The following is a 22,465-nucleotide window of genomic DNA, read 5'->3' on the forward strand; positions in this document are numbered from 1 at the left end:
AAGTTAGACTGAATATTGTTATAATTTTCTTTTTGCCTTCTTTCCTTACTACCCTGGCTAGTGTTGATGTTATTTTGGCAGCTCACTCCAAAGTGAGGTGACCCCCTTATTTTAGGTAGTTTTGGGCTTGCTCAGGAATATGGGTATAGCCACCCAACCCTTAGAGCACAGCTGAGAAGTTTATGTATTATTTTGTTGCTTACATTTGGATACTAAACACTATACAGCAAATGGTAAGTCTGTATAGCTGAAAGTTAATTTTCAGTTTGCAGTAATCCTGCAGTCCCTTGGTAAAGTAGATAAGGTTATATGTTCCTGGCTGGGTAAGGTTCAACGCCCCTGAGTCAGCCTGAAGAAGTTACAGAAGATGGATGATCTTCACCCATCAGCCCCCCTTTAAAACCGAGGGACTAGAGTTGTTTTTGGGAAGATGAGGCAGGATAAACTAGAGGCATGCAAAACAGAGGTACAGAGACTGTACTTGTGAGAAATGGTGACAGGCCCTTTGGTTACTACTTTGGGCCCTATTGGCCCATGCCTTATCTCTATATCATCCCCTAGACATGCAAGCCATTGAAATGGACAGAATGGAGCCATTATTGGCTCCCAAGGTACCAAAAAGAAAAAGGGGGAAATGAAGTGCCAGACTTTGAAGTCAGGCCCCACTTTACCACGTGAACCTCATTTTACCACGTGAGCCCCATTTTAGAATCGAACCCTGAGCCAATCAGATTTGTACCTGTGTTCTAATCTTGCTTGCTTGAACAGCTGATTGTTGTAACCTTGTTCTTTGCCTTTATAAGCCCTGTGTAATCACAGCTCGAGGCTCCCTCCTAACCTCCGCTGTGTCGGTGGGTAGGACGAGGCCCGAGTTGCAGCTCGCTTAAATAAAGCCTTGCCTTGCTTTTGCATTTCGGAATGCCTGAGTCTCGGTGGTCTTCTTGGTGGTGGTTTCGCGACTTGGCACAACAACCCCATTACCACTAATATGCCAAATGTGGTGACATGTATTATCTGTCATCCCAGCTATATGGGAAGCACAAATAGAATCACAATTTAGGCCAGACTAAGCATAGACACAAGATCCTATTCCAAAAATAACTAACGTGAAAAGTGCTGAAGACATGGCTCAAGTAGTAGCATACCTGCTTAGCAAATGCAAGGCCCTGAATTCAATGCCAGTACCACCCAAGGTGGGTTTTGGCGCACACGCCTGTAATCCTAGAACTCAGGAGGCTGAGGTAGGAGGAATTTTGAGTTTAATGCAAGCTTAGGTTGTATAGTAAAATTGTATCTAAAAATATTTTAAAATATGCACTAAAGAGTTCCCTATAGAATTTCTGTTAGTCTCTCTGGCAGAAAGAAAGTTCTTGTAGGAGGAAGGGTTTTTCCTGAGACTCAGGAGACTAACCCAGTCATTTTCCTTTATCTCCATAATTTTCTGTGGTCATTTATTTTTCATTTTACTTTTTGCCATGATCAATATAATGGCCCAATGGTTACTGGGTCAATACCTCTCACTATGGCATGCTGTCCTGTCATCCAGGAGGTCTGTCTACACTGGGGAAGCATGACATCAATGGAGTGTGCAGAAAGAGGATGGCGGCTAATTATCCAGACAAGCCAGTCATGGACCAAGAGACAGGTTCCATGATCTCTCACTTCAAACTCTACTTTCTCTAAAGACAGGAAATCCATAGCACTTCTCCTTGTTTTCAGCATTATCCCTCTGATTCTAAGCCCGTTCCCTAAATCTATCAACTTTTCTCCTTCACACTAATCCCTTGCAGGAATCCCATTCTAAACATTTCCCCTCAGATGGATGTTTCTTCAATTTTCTTCTTCATATCAGCTGACCTTTCAAATCCTGTAAGCAGGAATATGTGTCTATTACAAACCACACAGGCTGCCACTTTCCCTCTGCGCTGCCAGTGTTCCCCTTTCCCAAGCCTCTCCTGGTCCTGGAATAGAGCAGTGGCTAAGCTATAATCGGAACCCTCAGAGGTTTCCATTTCATTTGGATCAAAATCTAAGATCAAGAGTCTCTACTGGGGGTACCCAAAAGGGGACTGAACAAAGAAGACCCCCCACCACTGACAATGCCCCTTTGAAATCTTCCTCACACTCTGTTGAAAAGTAGTGTGGTAGAGCTTCTACCTACTGCCCCTCCTCCTTCCACTCTGCTGCTTCTTAAAATAGCCACTGTGGACATTGGATTTCTGGATTTAGTTGTTCGTGACTTGCTGAGGATGGAGACTGATACAGAAAATAAATTGTTGGCTCTCACTCTCTGTGTGACACTCAGTTCTTCACTGGTCCCTGACTTCTGCCTCAATACTCTGCTTATTTTCCAGAAACTCATCTATTTTAGACAAACTGAGGTCCTCCAGTATGTCCATCTGCAAACCATCAGACCAGTCATACTTTTGGAAAACCAAGAGGCACGGAGGTCCATTCTGGGTGAATCAGAATCCACATGCTCTATAAGAGTAGCTCTTGTAAAAACTCATCCTTCTGGAGGAGCTGTGCTAACTTACAAGATTTCTATCATGTCAGCCACTCTTAGCCCCTTATTCTAGGCAGGTATGGATTATAAACCTCTCAGGTGCTCTTCTGTTTCTTTCAATACTGTGCTTTTCTGAAAAGAAATAACAACAGTGAAGGTGGTTTAGAAACTCCTTCATTCTCTTTATAGGACCCAGTTAAGGGAATTGAAAGAAATTAGGAACTCAGAATCTTACCTGCCTCATTTTATTAACAATCACTTATTTAATATTATGTACCAGTCATTTTTAAAGCATTGACATATTAAACCATAACAGTCCTATAAAATAGATGTTATTTTTCTCCTCATTTTTAGATCAGGAAACTGAGGTCAAAAGGTTTTTGTTTGTTTTTTATTTTATTTTTATTTTTTTTGCCAGTCCTGGGGCTTTAACTCAGGGCCTGAGCACTGTCCCTGGCTTCCTCTTGCTCAAAGCTAGCACTCTACCACATGAGCCATAGTGCCATTTCTGGCTTTTTCTATATATGTGGTGCTGAGGTTGAACCCAGGGCTTCATGTATGTGAGGCAAGCACTCTACCACTAGGCCATACTCCCAGCCTCAAAGGGTTGTGTGTGCGTGTGTGTGTGTGTGTATGTGTGTGTGTGTTATTTGTTTTTGTTTGTCTGTTTGGTTAAGGTCAAAGAGCTAAGATGTCACAAAACCAGGATTTGAAGCCAGGCAGTCTATTCTAGAAGTCAGGCTTTAAATACTATGCGGTGCTATCTCTTAATCTCCATCCAAAGATATTGGACCATGTGAATGGCTTTCTGCAAATCCTCCAAACAACAAAGCAGTCCCCAGGTAGTGAAGAAACTCTTAGGAATAATTATTTTATTCCATTCCCATGGTCAGACAGCTGAAGCCAAGTCCCAGTTTCTCAATCCCCAATTTCTAGTGCTTTCTTCACATACAAATCTACAGGAAACATAGGGAAGAGTCTTATCTTTTAATTATGGAGAATCTTACATATTATATGAAGACCTGGTTTCAAACAATGTGTACTCACTCCAATTTCTGTTCTGCTAATTAATCTGACCACTTGATTTCGGCTTTTCTACTGATGATTGATGTGGACCTCCTGACATATCTGGATGAGCCCTGGAGGCTGGTCATAACCTATGTGTATGCTTGGGAGACCCTAGCCCTGCAGAGTCTGAGAATTCCATTTTCAGGGTCAGTCCCCTGGCTTCCATTTCAAACAACTCCCTTGATTATATTCAAGCCTATTATTCCAAGTTTCTAGTAGGCTTGCAGCTTGGTTCAGTTCAGCCTCACTGCCCACATAAGACTAAATGTTTCTCACTTCTCAATACACACCAAACACTAATTAGCAACTGCGAGGCCCATCTACTCTTGCCTCTCCCTAGAGGTCCCTAGTTTCTTTCCTGGCCTACCTTCCTGTATTCCTTTCCTCTTCACCTCTGGGCCCAATGTAACACCAATGTTCCATTCCATCATCTTGGCAGCAGTTGCCAATTCTCCGTGGACACTTTTGTTTCCTCTGTAGCTCAAAGTTGTGGATTCTGTCTTCCCATAGAGAAGGGCAAAAAGGAGTGTCCTGATGGTTTTAGGAGATTTTTCTCTTTAGGCTTTGAGATAGCAAATGGGGACATGACACAGCAATATCCATCTTTCCCCCAAGAGTATCTACCCTAAACAGTTGGCCTTCTCCACTTATAGCATATGGAAACACCATACACTTGCCCTGTTCACCTCCTCAGAACACAGCATTCAGATGAGGTCTTGTTCTTCCATCCAAACTCTAGATTCCAGCCCCTTTCTCTTTCCCAGGAATCTTGACCATTAGTTCCTTTCACTCTCTTATATAGATAGCTGCTGTGTCTTCTCTTCTTCCTCCTCTTCCTCCTTTCTTCCTTTCTCTTACTCTCTTCTCTCTTCTCCTTCTCCTATCCTTTCCTCCAACCTGTTCTCTCCCTGTCTTCCTCTGCCTTCCCTTCCTCCCTCAATCTGAATTCCGTTTCCAAGAACCATTAAAATAAAAAGAACATGTCAGGTCTAGGAAATCTTTGGAAGACAATGATATTAAAAGGTTTAAGAGGGCTGGGAATATGACCACTAGTGGTAAGAGTGCTTGCCTCAGATACATGAAGCCCTGGGTTCGATTCCTCAGCAACACATATATAGAAAAGTCCAGAAGTGGTGCTGTGGCTCAAGTGGCAGAGTGCTAGCCTTGAGCAAAGAGAAGCCAGGGACAGTGCTCAGGCCCTGAGTCCTAGCCCCAGGACTGGCAAAATAAATAAATAAAATAAAAGGTTCAAGAGCCAGGTACTGGTGGCTCACACCTGTAATCTACTCAGGAGGCTGAGATCTGAGGGTCACAGTTCAAAGCCAGCCCAGGCAGGAAAGAATGTGAGACTCTTATCACCAATAAACTACTCAGAAAAAGCCAGAAGTGGCACTGTGGCCCAAGTGGTAGAGCACTAGCCATGAGCAAAAGAAACTCAGGGACAGAGTCCAAGCTGAGTTCAAGCCCCAAACTGGCCAAAAACAAAAATAAAAAACCATAATTGAGGTGACTTTTAAAGAATAGAAAGCTGGGCTGGGAACATGGCCTAGTGGCAAGAGTACTTGACTCGTATTCATGAAGCCCTGGGCTCGATTCCTCAGCACCACATATATAGAAAACGGCCAGAAGTGGCGCTGTGGCTCAAGTGGCAGAGTGCTAGCCTTGAGCAAAAAGAAGCTAGGGACAGTGCTCAGGCCCTGAGTCCAAGGCCCAGGACTGGCAAAAAAAAAAAAAAAAAAGCTATTTCTTAGAGTTCTAAAGAAGTCCAAGATCTTGAGAAGGCCCAAGACCAAGATGCTGGTAGACTTGGTGTCTGGTGATGACTCACTTTTTGTTCATATATGGCTGTGTTTTGCCCAAGCCCTATATAATAGGAGGAGAGAGAGAGTTTTCCAGGGATAGAGTTTTCTGAGGTCTTCTTTATAAGAGCATTGGTCCCATTCATAAGGGCTGTGCACTCGTAATCTCCTAAAATGATCACCTTAGGGAGTCGGATTTCAATGCGCAAATTTAAGAGAACAAACATTCAGATCATCACACATCCTTAAACTCGGAGCCTCGCACTCTCATTTGTCTTTTAGATTAAAGGCTGGCACTCTATCACTTGAGCCACACCTCAATTTCTGGCCTTTTGCTGGTTAATTGATTAGAGATAAAAAATCTCACAGAGTTTTCTACCTGGGTTGGCTTTGACTGCTATCCTCAAATCTGTTTCCTGAGTAATTAGAATTACAGGCATGAGCCAGCAGCACCCAGCTCAAGTGATAACCTTTAAAGAACAAAGTGTTTAACATAGTCTAAAAGTTCCCATATAATGTAGTCTCTGATTACAATCTCATTGGCAATCTCATCTCTGGAAAATACTATGTACTTCCCATGTCAGGACCTTGATTCATTGAGTTCCACTAAGTATTCAATGAATGAATAAAGACTTCCTACTCTGTTTTGCCATCTCATCTAAGTTTCTGAGATCAAATGTGTTTCCAGATGATTAGAAGCTTCCCTGTGTAACTAGTTCAGAGGCTGTAGCAAAGAGCATCAGTAAACCAGGTTTTTCTCTTCGTCACTTTAGCACATGTGCCTTAAAAAGATCTGAGGATGAAATAAAAAAAAGAGCTCAGGATGAAAGGAAGGCCTTCACATGAATGTATTTCATATTACCTGTACTATCACTATTGAGTTAGTCTTATCATTCCTTCTCCACCCTCTGTACCTACTACATTTCATTTCCTTGAAAACACAGTCCAAACATTCATTTGTATTTTACCAGTAAAAAATGTCACCCTATGTCTTGTACATGGGTAGGTGCTTGACAGGTATTTGTTTGCATGAAGTAATACTTCCTCAGGCTTCACAACAATGCAGTGTACTGAATAAAGTCAGATATACAAACAAGGGTTTATATTCTGGATCTGCATAGACTATATACTCAACTCCCACCTCTGCTCAGGTGTGGTGCTGAGAGGCTGAGACAGGATGATTATGAGTTCAAGGCCAACCTTGTCTCAATCAACCAAAAAAGCAATAAAATCATCCCCCCCCCCGACCCAGATTCTAGTTCTGCCACTCTTGACTGTGTAATATTGAGCGTATCACTTGGCCTCACTATGCTTAAATCATTCCTCAGCAGAACATAGATTGTGAAAGATGAAAGGTATATATAAAGAGAAAGTATATATAGGGTACAAATATTAAAAGAAATAGTTGCTATTATGAAGTCAAATAACACTGGGTTGAACATAAGAATAGGTCTAGGTCAAGCTACTAGGGTGGTGCATGGTGAAAGTAATGGAATTAAGTGGTGGAGCAGCTACAGATTAGACCTTCATGAAGTAGAACTGAAGGAGGAAGAGGTTATCTGGGATTACCGGAAGGGCTAAAGGGCCTTAGGCTACTATGGAGTGTTCATAACCAAAGCATAAAAGTGGCAATCTCCTTTTCTTCTCAATGTCTATGCTTAAAAATACAAAGAATGGTGGCTGGGGATATGGCCTAGTGGAGAAAGAGCTTGCCTCATATACATGAGGCCCTGGGTTCGTTTCCCCAGCACCACATATACAGAAAACGGCCAGAAGTGGCGCTGTGGCTCAAGTGGCAGAGTGCTAGCCTTGAGCAAAAAGGAAGCCAGGGACAGTGCTCAGGCCCTGAGTCCAAGGCCCAGGACTGGCCAAAAAAAAAAAATACAAAGAATGGCCAGATGTCAGTGGCTCACACCTGTAATCCTAGCTCCTCAGGAGGCTGAGATCTGAGGATCCTGGTTCAACGCCAGCCCTGGCAGGAAAGTCCCTGAGACTCAGATCTCCAATTAACCACTAGAAAACTGGAAGTGACACTGTGGCTCAAATGGTAGAGTTTAGCTGAAGAGCTCAAGTACAGTGCTCAGGCCCAGAGTTCAAGCCTGACAACCACCACTACCAACAACAACAACAACAACTAAGAATGTCTCTAAACTTCTAAGAGCTTTTTATTTTATTTTCCTCCTCCCTTTTTCACTTACAGAAGATAGAAGGTGATTAATACTCTGGAGCAAATAAATCATATTATCATATCTCCTTGATAAAGCCATTTTGTCTTCTTTTTTATCATACTCCTTACCTCACAAGGCACTGTCTTGGCTAAGCACCTGAAATTCATGCTTGCGGTAGCAACTTAACTGCTTTCTTCCCCTGATACCCCCCAAGCCCCCCCCCCCTCCTGCTGCCACTACTGAGGAAGAGGCACTCTGTCACTCTAGGCCCGACTCCCCTTGTCCCCTTCTCCCCCTACATTTTATTCTTTGTCATCTTCCTCCTTAATGGTGTTACCACAGCAACCATTGTCACTAGAAAAAGGGAGATAGTCACACACACACACACACCCTCAGCAACAGTGAGATAGAACAAAATTTGGGGAAGGCTAAACCTTTTCTAGACTCTTCAGGCCACTGGGCTCTTTTAAAAGAGGTCAGAGGTTGTTAACGGCAGCAATAAATAGGAAAAAGGATCATATTATTGTACCTGGGCCAACTCTTCCCTGAATTTGTATAACCTGCCTGGGATGCTGTGCAAATGGAACAGGAATATGTCCCAGTACTGCCAGAATCACTTAGCTGAGATGAATAAGCACAGGTACTCCAAATCCTGTCCTACGGGCCAGAACACAGAAGCCTAAAGAGTTTAAACAGAAACAAAAGGAATCAACATAATTCCTGGTCTTCATAAACTCTCTGCTTGCTCGAGAGGTGCAGAAAGAGAAGGGGATAAGGAAGTAGTGAAGATGCTTCCAAGGGGTGACAAATAGGCTTTGCCCCTAGCTTCCCCCTACCTCCCTAGGGCTTCTTCTAGTCCTGCTGATATATCCTCTGCCAATGTGAAATGAAGGTCACTGTTAAAGAACCTTCCTGAGGCCACTGGGATCCCGTGCCCCTGGAGGACCCTGGACTGCTGTTTTTGGAGCACTGTTGGAATTGTTTCAACTTTCAGTGCAGCAACCAGCTGCAGTCCTCAAACAGCTTCAGAAAGACTTGCTCAAGGTCACCCTCAAAATAATACCAGAAAAAAAGAACTAAGAATCTTTACTCCAGGTTCTACATACACACATTCCTCTCCCAATATATGGGCTATAACCCAGATGCTGCATATTTCAGTCTCCTAAAACAAGAAGAGAACATAAACAGTCGTAGTTCCCAAGCCCCCTGTTTTGTCCCTCTCCCCTTAGCCACCCCATTCCTGTTTCCTGGAATAGCAGTACCTCCCTTCCTCCCCCCCTCCCCCGCCCCAACTAGAGTCAAAAGCAGAATTCCTTGCCTGTGCCAGCTCATGGTATGCAATGAGTCAACAGCCCCAGCCCATTCCCCTCAGCATGGGCTGCCACAGTTTAATGAGTGGTTATTTGTGGTGCTCTGCACATACTAGGAGCTGCGCCTTTACCCCATACTGGGGCACAGGGGTGGGGGAGAGAGAGTAGTGCCAAGCCTCATTTATTACTATAATCTGCAATGTGCATCCCACCCGTGGTGTTAATGTCCTAAAATAAATGCATTAATCCCCCCTCAGTCTACAAAGCAAACATTCAGCTGGAGGGCTTTGTGTGGGAGGGAGGCAGCACCAAGGACACAGTACATGACACCTCTCTTCCCTGGGTGGGGGTTGGGAAATCTAGGTGGGCATTCCTTCCGGAGTCAGCCCATAGGGAAGCAGAAATTTGGCTTCAGTGAGCCTGATTAGTGAGGAGACTCACATGGTCTAGGGTCTCTAGACATTTGTTTATAGGCACTGTAAGGGGATTCAGATTTCTTGCAATAAATGGTTTTGAATCTCCTTCTGCTTTACCTTTCTTTATTATTGTTGTTTGTTATTTTGTTTTCTATTCTGAGTATTGAACTCAATACTCTATAAGTGCTCAACAAGTGTTCATGGAGCTATCACTTCAACCTCTTAGCTTATTCTTGCAGCTAAAATAATTCTGTGGCAAGTCAAAGCCATTTTGAGCAGCAGATGTGAAGTATGGAATTTTTTTTAATCATGTAGTTAGTATTCCAGAACCACAACAGACTGCTATCACTTCTCTTGTCAATCTAATATATTCTTCTTTCACCTCCCAAAGTCTTTGTACTCCTGCCTTGGAAATCAACTGGTCAAATGAAGAAAAACTATCCAGAGCCTATTTGGTTATCAGATATACTAATTTTATGTAGATACATGTTTTCCTACACTGAGTCCTCCAAATCAAGTAGAGTTGGGGTTATATAGCTCAGTGGTAGAGTACGTGCCTAGCATGCACTAGGCCCTGAGTTCAGTCCCCAGTCAAAGAAAAAATAGAACTAAAAGAATTGTTCTCAAAGAAGTATGTTAGATTTCAGAAAACTGATCACTTTTCTTTGATGCTCTATAATTATGGGATTCAATGGTGGCCATCAGAAACTAAGAACATAGGAAAGGAGGGTCTCCAGGCTTCCCTTTGCTTGCATGCCTATCACCTTACCTACGCCAGTATATTCATCACATCCATTTTCAAGGTGACTGGATGAATATTACCTATTCTGACTAGTATTCTACAAAATGTACGCTACTGATAAATATTAGCCCATGTAGATCTCTCATCACTCTCTCCCCTCTTGTTCAGTGTTTATTAAATCATACTTCTTATATTTCTTATAAGAAGCTTATATAATTAATTCATTACGCTTCAAGTAGCCAGGTGTGTTGACACATTTGTGTAATCTCTCCTACTAAAGAGGTGACAGCAAAAGGATTGCAAGTTGAGGCCAACCTGGGCAACTTAGTGAGAATTTGTCTCAAAATGAGAATAAATAGGGTTGAAACCAGGCTCTGGTGGCTCACACCTGTAATCCTAGCTACTCAGGAGGATTAGATTTGAAGATCACAGTTCAAAGCCAATCGAGGCAGGAAATCCCATGCAATTTTCACCTCCACTTAATCACCAAAAAGATGAAAGTGGAGCTGTGGCTCAAGTGATAGACTGTGAGCCTTGAACAAAAACAGCTCAGGAACAGCACCCAGGCCCCTAATCAAGCTCAAGAACCAGCATCAGAGAGAGAGAAAGAGTGACTGAGTACATAGCTTGGTAGTGAATTGTTTGCCAAGCTGGTGAAAGACCTTGAGTTCCATCCCAATTATCACACACACACACACACACACACAAACTGCATGTACATCAAAATCCCTTGGCTGGGAATTTGGCCTAGTGGCAAGAGTTCTTGCCTGGGATATAGGAAGCCCTAGGTTCAATTCCTCAGCACCACATATATAGAAAAGGCCAGAAGCCACACTGTGGCTCAAGTTGGCAGAGTGCTAGCCTTGAGCAAAAAGAAACCAGGGACAGTGCTCAGGCCCTGAGTTCAAGCCCCATGACTGGCAAAAAAAAAAAAAAAATCACTTTATATTCTCTGGGACAGCAAGCTGAAGGGTTCCTAAGGATAGTTCTTTTGGGGGATTAGAAACCAGCAGTGCTGTGCCCTAGTCTTGTTTTTAGTACTGTGTGAACTTATTCAAATTTTGGGTCTCAGTTTCTTGTTTTGTTTTGTTTTGTTTTGTTTTTTTTGGCCAGTCCTGGGGTTTGGACTCTGGGTCTGAGCACTGTCCCTGGCTTCTTTTTGCTCAAGGCTAGCACTCTGCCACTTGAGCCACAGTGCCACTTCTGGCCATTTTCTGTATATGTGGTGCTGGGGAATCGAACCCAGGGCCTCATGTATATGAGGCAGGCACTCTTGCCACTAGGCCATATCCGCAGCCCCAAAGGGTCTCAGTTTCTTTAGCTGTAAATTAAGAAGATAAGACCTAGAAGATTTGAGTTTTTAAAAATATTTTATTAGCCTCAGTTGCTCATTTTTACATATCCATACATGCATATAATGTGCCTTGATTAGACTCACCACCTTCCTCACTCTCCCTCACTTGTCCCCTTCTGGAACCAATTCTCAAAAAGCTTCATTGAGAAGACTTAGGGCTCTTCAACAAATCTAAAATAATCACTAAAATGTTCTTCATATTTTATTTTAAAGTTATCCTGTTGGAAGACGTATGTCTTTCCATCTTGAAGAATTTTTGAAGAACAAAGCTTTTACTATGATAAAATAAACTTGTGAAAGACTGGAAATATAGAAAAAGTAGAAGGAATGCAAAGGGAAGCATTTAGCAGTAACACCACTTCAAAGTGGAAATTTTTTGTTTAACTTCTTCCTCTTACCTGCAACCCAATCTCCCTCACTTCCATCAGTTAAAACTCCTACAAGCTGACATAAAAGATGCATCAGGTTTGTGTTGTTGGACTCTGGTGGCATTAGTTATGGTTGCCCATCCCATAGAAACTTGACATTGTAAGAGGTAATTGATCACAACTATCACTTGGGAGAGTGATCTAAATTTCCAGGTCATGGAATGACAAAATCTTCTGTTTTTGTTGTTGGTGTTGGTGGTGTTGGTGGTGTTGGTGGTGGTGGTAGTGTGTGTGTGTGTGTGTGTGTGTGTGTGTGTGTGTGTGTGTGCTGATCCTGGGATTTGAACTTGCAGCCTGGGTGCTGTCCCTCAACTTCTTTGCTCAAGGCTAGTTAGTGCTCTACCACTTGAACCACATCCCCACTTTCAGCTTCTCGGTGGCTAATTGAGGTAAGAATCTCACAGACATACCTGATTGGACTGGCTTCAAACCACAATCCTCAGATCTCAGTCTCTTGAGGTAATCAACCACCTGCCTCTTTTTTTTTTTTTTAAACCATGTGGAAGTCCCAATCGAACAGCTCAAGTCACCACGCTAACTAGGTGACCAAGAACAGGATGATGAGCAAGTTTGATAACCAACTTCTGGTTTCCTTCCTTTGGAAGACAGATGTTTGCAGAGATAGAAGGTATTCCAATAACAAGTATCTATCTCTTTTATGTTGTATGTCTAACCTAACTATAATAATAAGAATTGAAAGAGAGAGAAACTTGGATTTTCTCCAAGTCCCCTAACCAGGTTCCCTAACAACTAGCTTACAGAAGACATAAAAGACATATCACTCTAACTGAACTTCTACTGAGGGAAGGTTGCAGATAAAGACAGCTATGCACTGAAAAGAAAATTTGATCCCCATTCCCATTAGGTAAGAAAACAGCAAGCATGTTAATAAAGGCTGGAGTATCAGTTCTAATATCTTCCCTAATAATTGCTCTGTCCCTTGTTCCAGCCTTTGCCAATCAAAATTCAGGCTTGACACGAGGCTTGTCACCAGTAATCCATAACTCCCATTTCAGCAGAATAACTGCTGGACCAAAAGATTTCTCTAGCTAAATTCCTCACAGAAGAAAATTAGAGAAGAGTGTGAAATTCTGCTTCAGGCCCCCAGCTTCCCTGCATAAAAGGGGATTATAGAAAAAAAAAACCTCAGGGAGTGAAAGCATCTCCTATTCCCATCCTTCATTGGAACTAAGGGAAAGTTTCTAAACTATAGGAAATAGACTGTGATTCACAGCAATCAAATGCTGCCGGCAGCTGTGAATGCAGACAAGCTGGGATGAGTCCCTGCAGCTCCTCTGCGCACCAGCGCACATGCACTCACTGGAAAATGCTCTGCTGCAGTACTGAGTGACAGCAAAAAGCCACCAAGGTAAAGCAGAGCTTGAGTCTCCTCAGCACTCTCGTTAGAACCCCTGTATTTTTGGTTGCTCTAGGTCTAGAGGCCCCCTCCCCCGCCCTGCCTTTGTTCTTTAATTGAAATGGGCTCTGTTAAAGACATCCCAAATCCTCGCGTTTTGTGTAGTTTCTCTGAAGCAAGAAAATAAGCAGGTGGGGAACATGAAACTTACATAAGATTCAGGGTGTACAGGGCTTTCCTGGCCTGGGCACATCTGCCTGAGAGAGGAGACTCATGGGACTGAGCTAGAGAAATGAAGTAATTTGGTGTCTCTAGAGCTTTAGAGCTCCAGAGCTCTGGACAACACTTCCGCTTTTATCATGGTTTTTACAAGAGGAAGAAAACAGGCTGGGTCTTGGCCTCTGGGGAGGCAGAGACCCCTTGGGGATGTGGTTCAGAAACAGCTGGTCTCTATGAGCAGCCAGGTGGTTGCTTTGGGATATTATAAGTACTCATCCCTGAAGCCAAGCTCAACTCCGTATTAGGAGGCAGCTTTGATAGCTAAATTGTCAGTTAGAACCAGTTTGCTCTGACAACCTAGGAGGCTGGCCAGTCTTGCATATACTGAGTTAGTCCCTTTCCAAGGGTCCTACTCTCATCACAATGCTGAGTCCCTGATTGACTCTAACTGCTATCAGGAAGGACCCCAAAACTTCCCCAGTCAGCACGAAATTGTTTTCCTTGCCATGAAACAGCTTTGTCTCTCCATCTAATACCAGTAGTATGTCCTACAGAAGGACCAGGCACTCCTCCCCCAAAGCACAGACTAACCACAACTCTTTATGTTGGCACAGCCTTGGAATAAATTCCCAGGGGGTAGCTTGGATTAAAACTCTCAGATTTAGAAACTCTGGGGTGGAGAGGAGTGGTTTGAACCCTGGCCCTCAGTGGAAAGAAGGCAAAGAAAATATCTTCTCATGTTAGAGCTGCAAGAAGAGAGAAGTTGGATCCTTTTTTTTTTTTTTTTCTTTTCTAAAAGATTGCCATGGTCACAGCCACAACTGGAAACCACTTTGTTTCCTCTGCCCACCAAACCAGCTGAATTTTCCAGGATAAACTTAGTGAACATGGCAACCAAGACAACATAACAGTTGGCACTAATAGACTCCCTAGGTGGCAACTTTTGATAGCAACCAGCAGAATTCCTGCTGAAAATCTTCATCTTTACTATATAAACTGGGATCCAGGCTCCCGGGGATTCCCCACACACACACACCCAATTCTGAGGATTGAACCTAAGGCCTTATGCATGCCAAGCAAGTACCCTACCACTGAGCTACATCTCCAGCTGTCCTTGGGAATTCTTGCATTAGTTTTCTGTAATACCCTAACTGGAAACTCACACACATTCAGAGACAATAGCTAACTGTGCTGAGTACTCTTCAAAATATTCTGCATATGCTTTAATCTCATTTAATCATTAGGACTATCAGTTATCATCCCCACTTTACAGATTAAAAAGTTGAAGCATAGAAAAGTTTTGTAATTTTCATAAGGCCACACAGTTAGTGAATAGTAGAGCTGGGGTCTGGTTTATAGCTGAGAAGTTGTACCGAATACTAGGATCTGTGTCCTAGGAAGGGAGGAGGGGGAGGGTTGAGCAAGCTTGTGGTGCCACTGTCCAGACTGACTTCACTTGGTGTAAAGCACAATCTTTGTTTCAGAGTATGAGGTCTTTCCAAAGTCTTTGCTTAAGCCCCCACCATGGACAGTGTTCTTTGAAAAGAGCAAATCAGTTAAGGGTCTGGGTCTGGCTCCAGTAAACACCATGGAGCCTGCCTGAGGTGACAAGCCCTGCGGACGGAGTTCTGCTCTTAGAGGGGACATCTCCCCCAGGAGCTGGACAAGCCTGTCCTTCCGGATTTGAGAATACCAGCACTGATCTGGCCCACAACGTTCCTGATTGAGTGAGTGAAGGAAACGTGGCCAGCCATGCCTGCCGGCCAGGGGCTGGAATTCTTGTTGGCTACTTGCTAAGGTGTGCAGGACAATACACCCCAAGCAAAGCGACAGCAGTGAGGGAAGCCGAATGACATGGGGCAGTAAAACAGAGGCTGAGAGCAGCACCCCAAGGAGAGGGCTTATCGGCTGAGAAAGCAATCTCTCCTCTGCAGCTGGTGCCAGTCACCCCATAAACGCCATCCACAGCTGGGAGTCTGCAAGCACCTCCCACCCAACAGCTTCCCTTAGGTGGGAGCTTTCCCAGAGGTGGCACCCCCACCCCACTCCCGAGAATCTCCGAGGTGCCGCGCTCTCCCTCGCCTCCCTGGGATGCCGAGCCGCAGCCTCCTTCCCTCCGCAGCCCCTCGCCCAGAGCGCCGGGGACCCCCGAACCGCGCCGCTCACCTCGCTCATCGCGGCGGCCGGACAGGGCGCACTGGGCGCGGCAAGCGCAGGTGAGGAGAGGGGCCCTCGGGGATGCGTGGACGGCGGTGGAGAGTTGTGGGGAACTCGGGCAACCAGGGGTTGACCTCAAAGGGAGAATTCGTGCAGAGAGCCGCGGCTTCAGTTCCTGCACCCCCGGGCTTTCCCCGTTCAGATCACCGCCAGGGGTCCCCGGTTGACCCCGTCCTGTCAAGAGCTGCTCGGCGCACCTCGGCCAGACCCAGGTTTTATAGTCAGCTCCGGTACCCGCCTCCAATCCAACCAATAGAAACTCTTCCTACCATTGAGTGACAGCCCCTTGGACCCAATGGTGGCAACCGCAGAGATCTGCTGCATTTCCAAACTAGGATAAGATAGACAGAGCGCGAAGGAGGGGGAGACAGTTGGGGGGTAAGGAGAGCACCGCAGATGAAGTGGGGAAAGCAATGAGCGAGGAGAGGAAGGAGGGACAGGGAGAGAGGGGAGGAAGGAGTGTGAGATTGACAAAGAGAAGGAAGAAGAGCCTGGTAAAACTCAAAAGGATTCTCATGAACAAGAACCAGTGAATGGAAGGGTGAAAGCCAAGATGTAGCAGATTTTAGTTAGCAGTTGGGGATGTAACTCAATGGTAGAACTCTTGCCTAGCAGGCAAGGAGGCCTTAGATTTAATAGTAGGATGACGATCTGAATAGAGAACCACTTCAGAGAGAGAGAGCATAAGAAAGAAGGGAACGTGGCAGAGGAGAAAGAGAAGATGGGAAAGGCAGAGATTGGAACAAATGGCCAGTGCTCTGTGGCAAGGAATGGGAAAACTTAAGTGCCTGTTGGAGTTAGATCATGATCTTAAGAATTGGAAGACATTTAGGATTCATCAAGTCCTCCCTCCCATTGAAAGCAAAGAAAAACAAAAATCTCTCCAAAATGATAAGGTTCACTTGAATAAGTAATGGGATTCCCTCAAAAGTTAATTTATAATTGCATTGTCATTCAGTCAAATATGTCCTTCACCAAGCCAGTGCCATAGTTAGGAAGCTGTTTAAGATTTTTTTTAAGTGAGGGAAAGGGTGACACTTTCCAAAAAGAAATGTACTTTTTACCTGACTTATGTAACTGTAAACCCGCTGTACATTATCTATAATAACAATTATTTTTAAAGCCCTATGTGGTTATATTCAACTGTAATTTCAGTTACTGGGGACACGGAGATCGGAGGATTGAAGTTCAAAAGCAACTTGAGCAAAACTTCAGGAGAGTATCTCAAAAACAAGCTGGGTGTGGCTTAATATACCTGTAATCTCAGTTACTTGGGAGGAGGAGAACCATGGGACTGAGGCTTGCCCTATCTGAAAAACAAACTAAAAAGCAAAAAAAGACTGAGGAGTGAGAATGTGGCTCCAGCAGTAAAGTGCTTATAATGCCCAGTACTGGAGGAAAAAGAAAAGAAAAGAAAAAGAGACATACTTTATAACCTATTGTTGCTAATAAAACATGCCAATCTTCTCTCCAAGAGGCTTGCTTGCCTCTTCCTGCGAGTCAGGTAAGCACTGGTGGTCCATGTTTGAGTACCAAACTAGTTGAGTGCAGTCTACCTGAGTGAAGAGAGCAGATGTGAAAACATGAAGTTCATAAACTAATTTATTTATATATGTATGTATATACATATGTATATATATTCCAATAAATTGTGCTTTACAAAATAGTTACAATGCTATGTAATTTTTAAGAAAAATGGTTAGGAAATAAGACAAAAAAATACAAGTCAAACAAGTCAAACTTTCTGATAACTTTAGTTACTATTTTTGCCTTTTTTTTTTTTTTTTTTTGGTTGTTGTTGGTCTTGGGGCTTGAACTCTGGGCCTAAGCACTGTCCCTGAGATCTTTTGCTTAAAGCTAGCACTCTACCTCTTTGAGCCACTGTCCCACTTCCAGCTTTCTGGAGCTTACTTGGAGATAAGAGTCTCATGGACTTTTTTTTTTTTTTTTCCAGGCAGGAGAGAAAGTTTATTACCGAACTGCTGGCCTGTAGCCAAGATGATCCATGGCCAGAGAGAAAGGAGAGAGAGAGAGACCCCCCACCCAGCCCTGCCTTATATCTAGGGCAGGGGCAAGGGGTGTGGCCAGGTAAATTAGGATGTGACCTCAGGGAAAGGGGAGGTAACTGCCTCCAAGTCTGCAGGTTACCCAGGTAACTGGGTGGAGACTTAATGAGGTGGGGGCATCTACATGGAGCCCTCAGGGAGAGGACCTAACATTCCAGCCTTTTAATAGTTATGAAAAAGGGCGAAGACTCTCTCTGGCTGCTTCCTGCTGGCAAGGGGCGTCGGCATTAGGGGTAAAAGGCAGAAATGTGGCCCATCCTGGAGAAGGTGAGCAGCAGGGTCCCTTGGTGGTAGATGCCGGTCCTTGAATGAAGCCTGGAAGAAGTCTCATGAGGCAGGGGCTGGGCAAAAAAAATATTAAGGCAAAAGGAAGGGCTTAGGGCACAAAATTAAAAATTGGGTGACTTGGCTAGTTCTTATACTCAGGTATGGACATTAGATGGACAAGCTACTATCTCTTGATCCCCCGGGTCTGATTAATTTTGAAAGGGTGAGACAAAGTAACTCCATTTTGGATGCGATCATTTTCCTCTTACTCCACTCCATGATACTTGTTCCTGGAACTGGCTGAGTCCCAGTGGTCTAGGTGCTTGTTGCTGGGATGGCTTGCCCTCATTGGCATTCACAGGATTTGAACTCAGGGCCTGGGCACTGTCCCTGAGCACTTCTGCTCGAGGCTAGTACTCTACCACTTGAGCTCCACTTCCAGCATTTGACTGGTAAGAGATAAGTCTCTTCAGCCATGCTTCCAGCCTGGCTCTTCACTGGTTAGTTGGGAGATGGAGTATGAGAGAGATTTTCAGCCCGGGCTGGCTTCGAACTGCAATCCAAGGAGTCTTTGCCACAAAAGCCCTTTTGATTTCCAATTAAAACAACAAGGAGACCAAGGGAACTAGAGCTTACCTGTACCTTGTCAAGAACTGACCAAATACTTGCCAGAATTCTGCAATGACAAAACTCAGTAGATGTGATGAGTTTTAGCACAGATATATAGCTAGATGGACATACTAACAAATGACGTTTACACATACATACACACATGGAACACACATACACACTGTGCACATAGTTACAGCATGCAAAAATGAATTTCAGCAGTAGACTTTCGGAATTCCAATAGTAAATGACATTTTTTGTCCAATATTTTAGAACCACGTTGTCGGTTAGAAAAACAATTTTGCTAGCAAACAACAATTTTCAGATTATAAAATGTAGAAACCATATTTTGATAAACTCTAGTGGGATGCCATGTTCGGGGGGGGGGTGGCAGGAGGATACAAACACACTAATAGAGAACACGTGGCATGGCATAATGGCGCCTGAGCTGATGCCTGTTAAACCCAATATCCACTACGTGGCCAATGCTAGAGAAAAGAACTTTTAGATATCTTTGCTGACAAAGCACATTGGTGGTCAAGCCTCAGTTTCGGAGGTCTGTGAAAAGAGGCAGCTTTGTGAGCAAGGCACACAACGATGGTACGACTTGGGAATTTTATACAGTAAGCAAGTAAGCAGGAAGATGAGACAGAGAGGGAGAAAAAGGAAGAGAAAGAGAGGAAAAGAGAGAGAGAGCCTGAATATAAGTGACTTCTAACCATTTACCATTGCAGTGGCAAAAACTGTATCTTTGCGAGTATTTCAAGCAGGCCTCATTGCACTGTCAAGAGGCATGCTAGCAGTGTCCTGGCTCAGGTGTGACTGTGATGCAAAACCCAAAAAGCACAGGAGGGAGGCGCCTGGTGAGTGGATGAGCTTACCGGGCAGAAGCAGCAGGCAGAAGCGGCAGAAGCAGCAGAAGCAGCAGACGGAGCAGCAGCAGTTTCACTCACCAGGGTAGACAAGTGGTGTGGAGGTGGAAGTGGGTGTGGAGGCCAGCAATGGTATTAGTGAAAAGTGCCATGTGGAGTCTTGCAGCAGTTTGGTTCATGGAAAAAGGGCCATCAGGACTGGGGATACTCCCAGAAAAAGGAGAAAAATAGAGGGGAATTCCGCCTGTCCTGACTCTTAAGCCCTATCCGAGTCACGGCACCATATATGTTAGGTTTTTTTAAGTAGGTAGCCAGTAAAGGAGAACACCACGTGGTATTCAGGCAGGAGAGAAAGTTTATTACCGAACTGCTGGCCTGTGGCCAAGATGATCCATGGCCAGAGAGAAGGGAGAGAGCTCATGGACTTTTTTTTTTTGCCAGAGTTGGCTTTGAACCCTGATCTTCAGATCTCAGCTTTAGAGTAGCTAGGATTATAGGTGTGACCGGTGAAGCTGGCTGTTGTTGTTTGTTGTTGTTTTTAGATAGAGTCTCAAACTGGTCTCAAAATCTGACTGTGATTCAGTCTCCCAAATGCTGGGATTATAGATATGTGGCACCATGCCTGCTTTCATTTCTATTCTTTCCTTTCTTTTTTTTTCTTTTTTTTTTTTTTGGCCAGTCCTGGGCCTTGGACTCAGGGCCTGAGCACTGTCCCTGGCTTATTCCTGCTCAAGGCTAGCACTCTGCCACTTGAGCCACAGCGCCGCTTCTGGCCGTTTTCTGTATATGTGGTGCTGGGGAATCGAACCTAGGGCCTCGTGTATCCGAGGCAGGCACTCTTGCCACTAGGCTATATCCCCAGCCCCTATTCTTTCCTTTCTTAGTAAAATTACTATTTTTATTGCTATTATAAAGGTGATGTACAGAGGGTTTCATTTATTTTTTAAGGAAATCTTTTAAATGTTCATGTCTTTAGTACATCTCTGGGCATTGCATAACTGTTTCTACTGTTTCAGTCACCTAAGGGTGAATACTTTCAGTTTTAGCAGTTTCACACCTTTTTAACTTTTTTGACTTTTTATAAATAGTCCCTAATAGCTGACCTTGTCTTTGTCATTCAATAGTTCTGGGAGATCAGAATTACCCTCTTCTCAACAATGAGAAACATGGAAGACCTGAAATAGCTAACTTTTCTCTAGCTAAATGCTCTGTGCATTTACATTTCCTCTGTTGGGTCAGAAAAGGAGAAGATGGAAAAAAGATCGCCTCACTGTACATTTGTCTGAATTAGGGAAGGGAAGGGGGAACATCAAAATGGTGAGACAAAGAATAAAGGGTTAACCAATGCAACAGCCATAACTCACAAGACAGTATATTAGAAATTAACTGTACAACTGGGGGAGGGGGCTGGGAGGGAGGAAAGGTGGGAGAAAAATGAAGGAGGGAGTAACAAGTTTGACAAGAAATGTACTCACTACCTTACATATGTACTGTAACCCCTCTGTACATCACCTTGACAATAGAATTAAATTTTAAAAAATGATCGGGGCTGGGAATGTGGCTTAATGGCTGAGTGCTTTGCCTTGCATGCATGAAGCCCTAGGTTCAATTCCTCAGTACCACATAAACAGAAAATGCTAAAAGTGGTTCTGTGGCTCAAGTGGTAGAGTACTAGCCTTGAGGAAAAGAAGCTCAGGGACAGTGCCCAGGCCCTGAGTTTAAGCCCCAGGACTGGCAAAAAAAATTAAATAAATAAATAATTTTTAAAAAGATCACCTATTGTCCCTTATCTGAGATCCTCTGACTCTCCTTCCATGGGAATCTAGCTGCCTGAGTTTCTCAATTTCCAACCAAGCGAGCTCCTACTCCTCTACACCTACACCTATTCTGTCTTCTTCCACCTTTCCAACGAACAGCTAATTAGCATTTAAAAGATTGACTTTAGGAAAATCAAGCTCCCCAAAGTTCTTAAATAGCTATGAAAAGATAATAAAGATAATTGAAGATTCCAGATCAAGGAGTGAGCTTTTCTTATAATAATCAAATTTGAAGTTTTGTGAACTATGCATGCTCTATCTCTGGGTATAGCTTGAAAACAGTCATAGAGCCAGCTAAGTGCTGGTGGCTCATGCCTGAAATTGTAGCTACTGAGGAAGTTGAGATCTAAGGATCACAGTTTTTTTTTAATTAAATTTTATTGGCAAGGTGATGTGCAGAGGGGTACAGTTACATAATAAGGTAGTGAGTACATTTCTTATCATACTTGTTACACCCTTCCTCATTTTTCTTTCCCTTCCCTAGTTCTGGTAAGCATATATACAATATCCAGTGTACCAAAATCATATACAGTAACCACGTGTGGTACGCCAAAGGAAATTCACCTAAAACATGAAACATAACGACAATAGAATCCTCCTGTGTCCTTCTCTTGGAGTTCTTTTTGCTTATCCTCATCTTATATAATCATGTGTACATAGCTGTTGAGGTACTGTGATAAGGATCACTGTTTGAAGCCAGCCCAGACAGGAAAGTCCATGAGACTCTTATCTCCAATTAACCACCAGAAAACCAGAAGTGGAACTCTTTTTGCTCAAAACTAGTTAGTACCTAGGCCCTGAATTCAAGCCCTGCACCAAAAAGGAAGGAAAGAAAGAACACAGGAAGGAGGGGAGAAGGAAGGAAGAAAGGAAGGAAGGAAGAAAGAGAAAGAAGGAAAGGAAGAAAGAAAGAAAACAGCCATAGACAATATGTACACAAGTAAGGATGGTTATGTTTTAATAAAGCTTTATTTGTGGGTACTGAAGTTTGAATTTCATATAATTTTCATGTGTTACAAAATATTCTTATTTTTAAGTATTAATGCAGAAAATCAGATTTGGCTCATAGACCATAAATTGCCAATTCTTAACATAGATAATTAAATGTTCAAATACACTTCAATAATAAATTATATAATAATACATGGTAACAGGCCAAAGAAGAAAGACGTCATCTAGGACCAAAAGAGTCAAAAGCTTTCTGAGAAAGCTAAGATTTAAGTTGAGCCTTAAAGGAGAGGTAGAAGGTA

General features: G+C 43.5%; 1 protein-coding gene across 1 annotated transcript in view; it reads right to left on the reverse strand.

Moving 5' to 3' along the window:
• The window catches only part of Pcp4l1 (Purkinje cell protein 4 like 1), a 29,329-nt gene extending 13,576 nt beyond the window's left edge, over positions 1–15,753 (reverse strand). The window contains exon 1 of the mRNA XM_048356524.1: positions 15,534–15,753. Coding sequence (XP_048212481.1) covers positions 15,534–15,542 — 9 coding nt within the window. The 5' untranslated portion in view covers positions 15,543–15,753. The remainder of the gene's footprint in view (positions 1–15,533) is intronic.
• Between the last annotated feature and the right edge of the window lie 6,712 nt (positions 15,754–22,465).

Source organism: Perognathus longimembris, chromosome 11, assembly GCF_023159225.1.
Source record: "Perognathus longimembris pacificus isolate PPM17 chromosome 11, ASM2315922v1, whole genome shotgun sequence".
Taxonomy (NCBI): domain Eukaryota; kingdom Metazoa; phylum Chordata; class Mammalia; order Rodentia; family Heteromyidae; genus Perognathus; species Perognathus longimembris.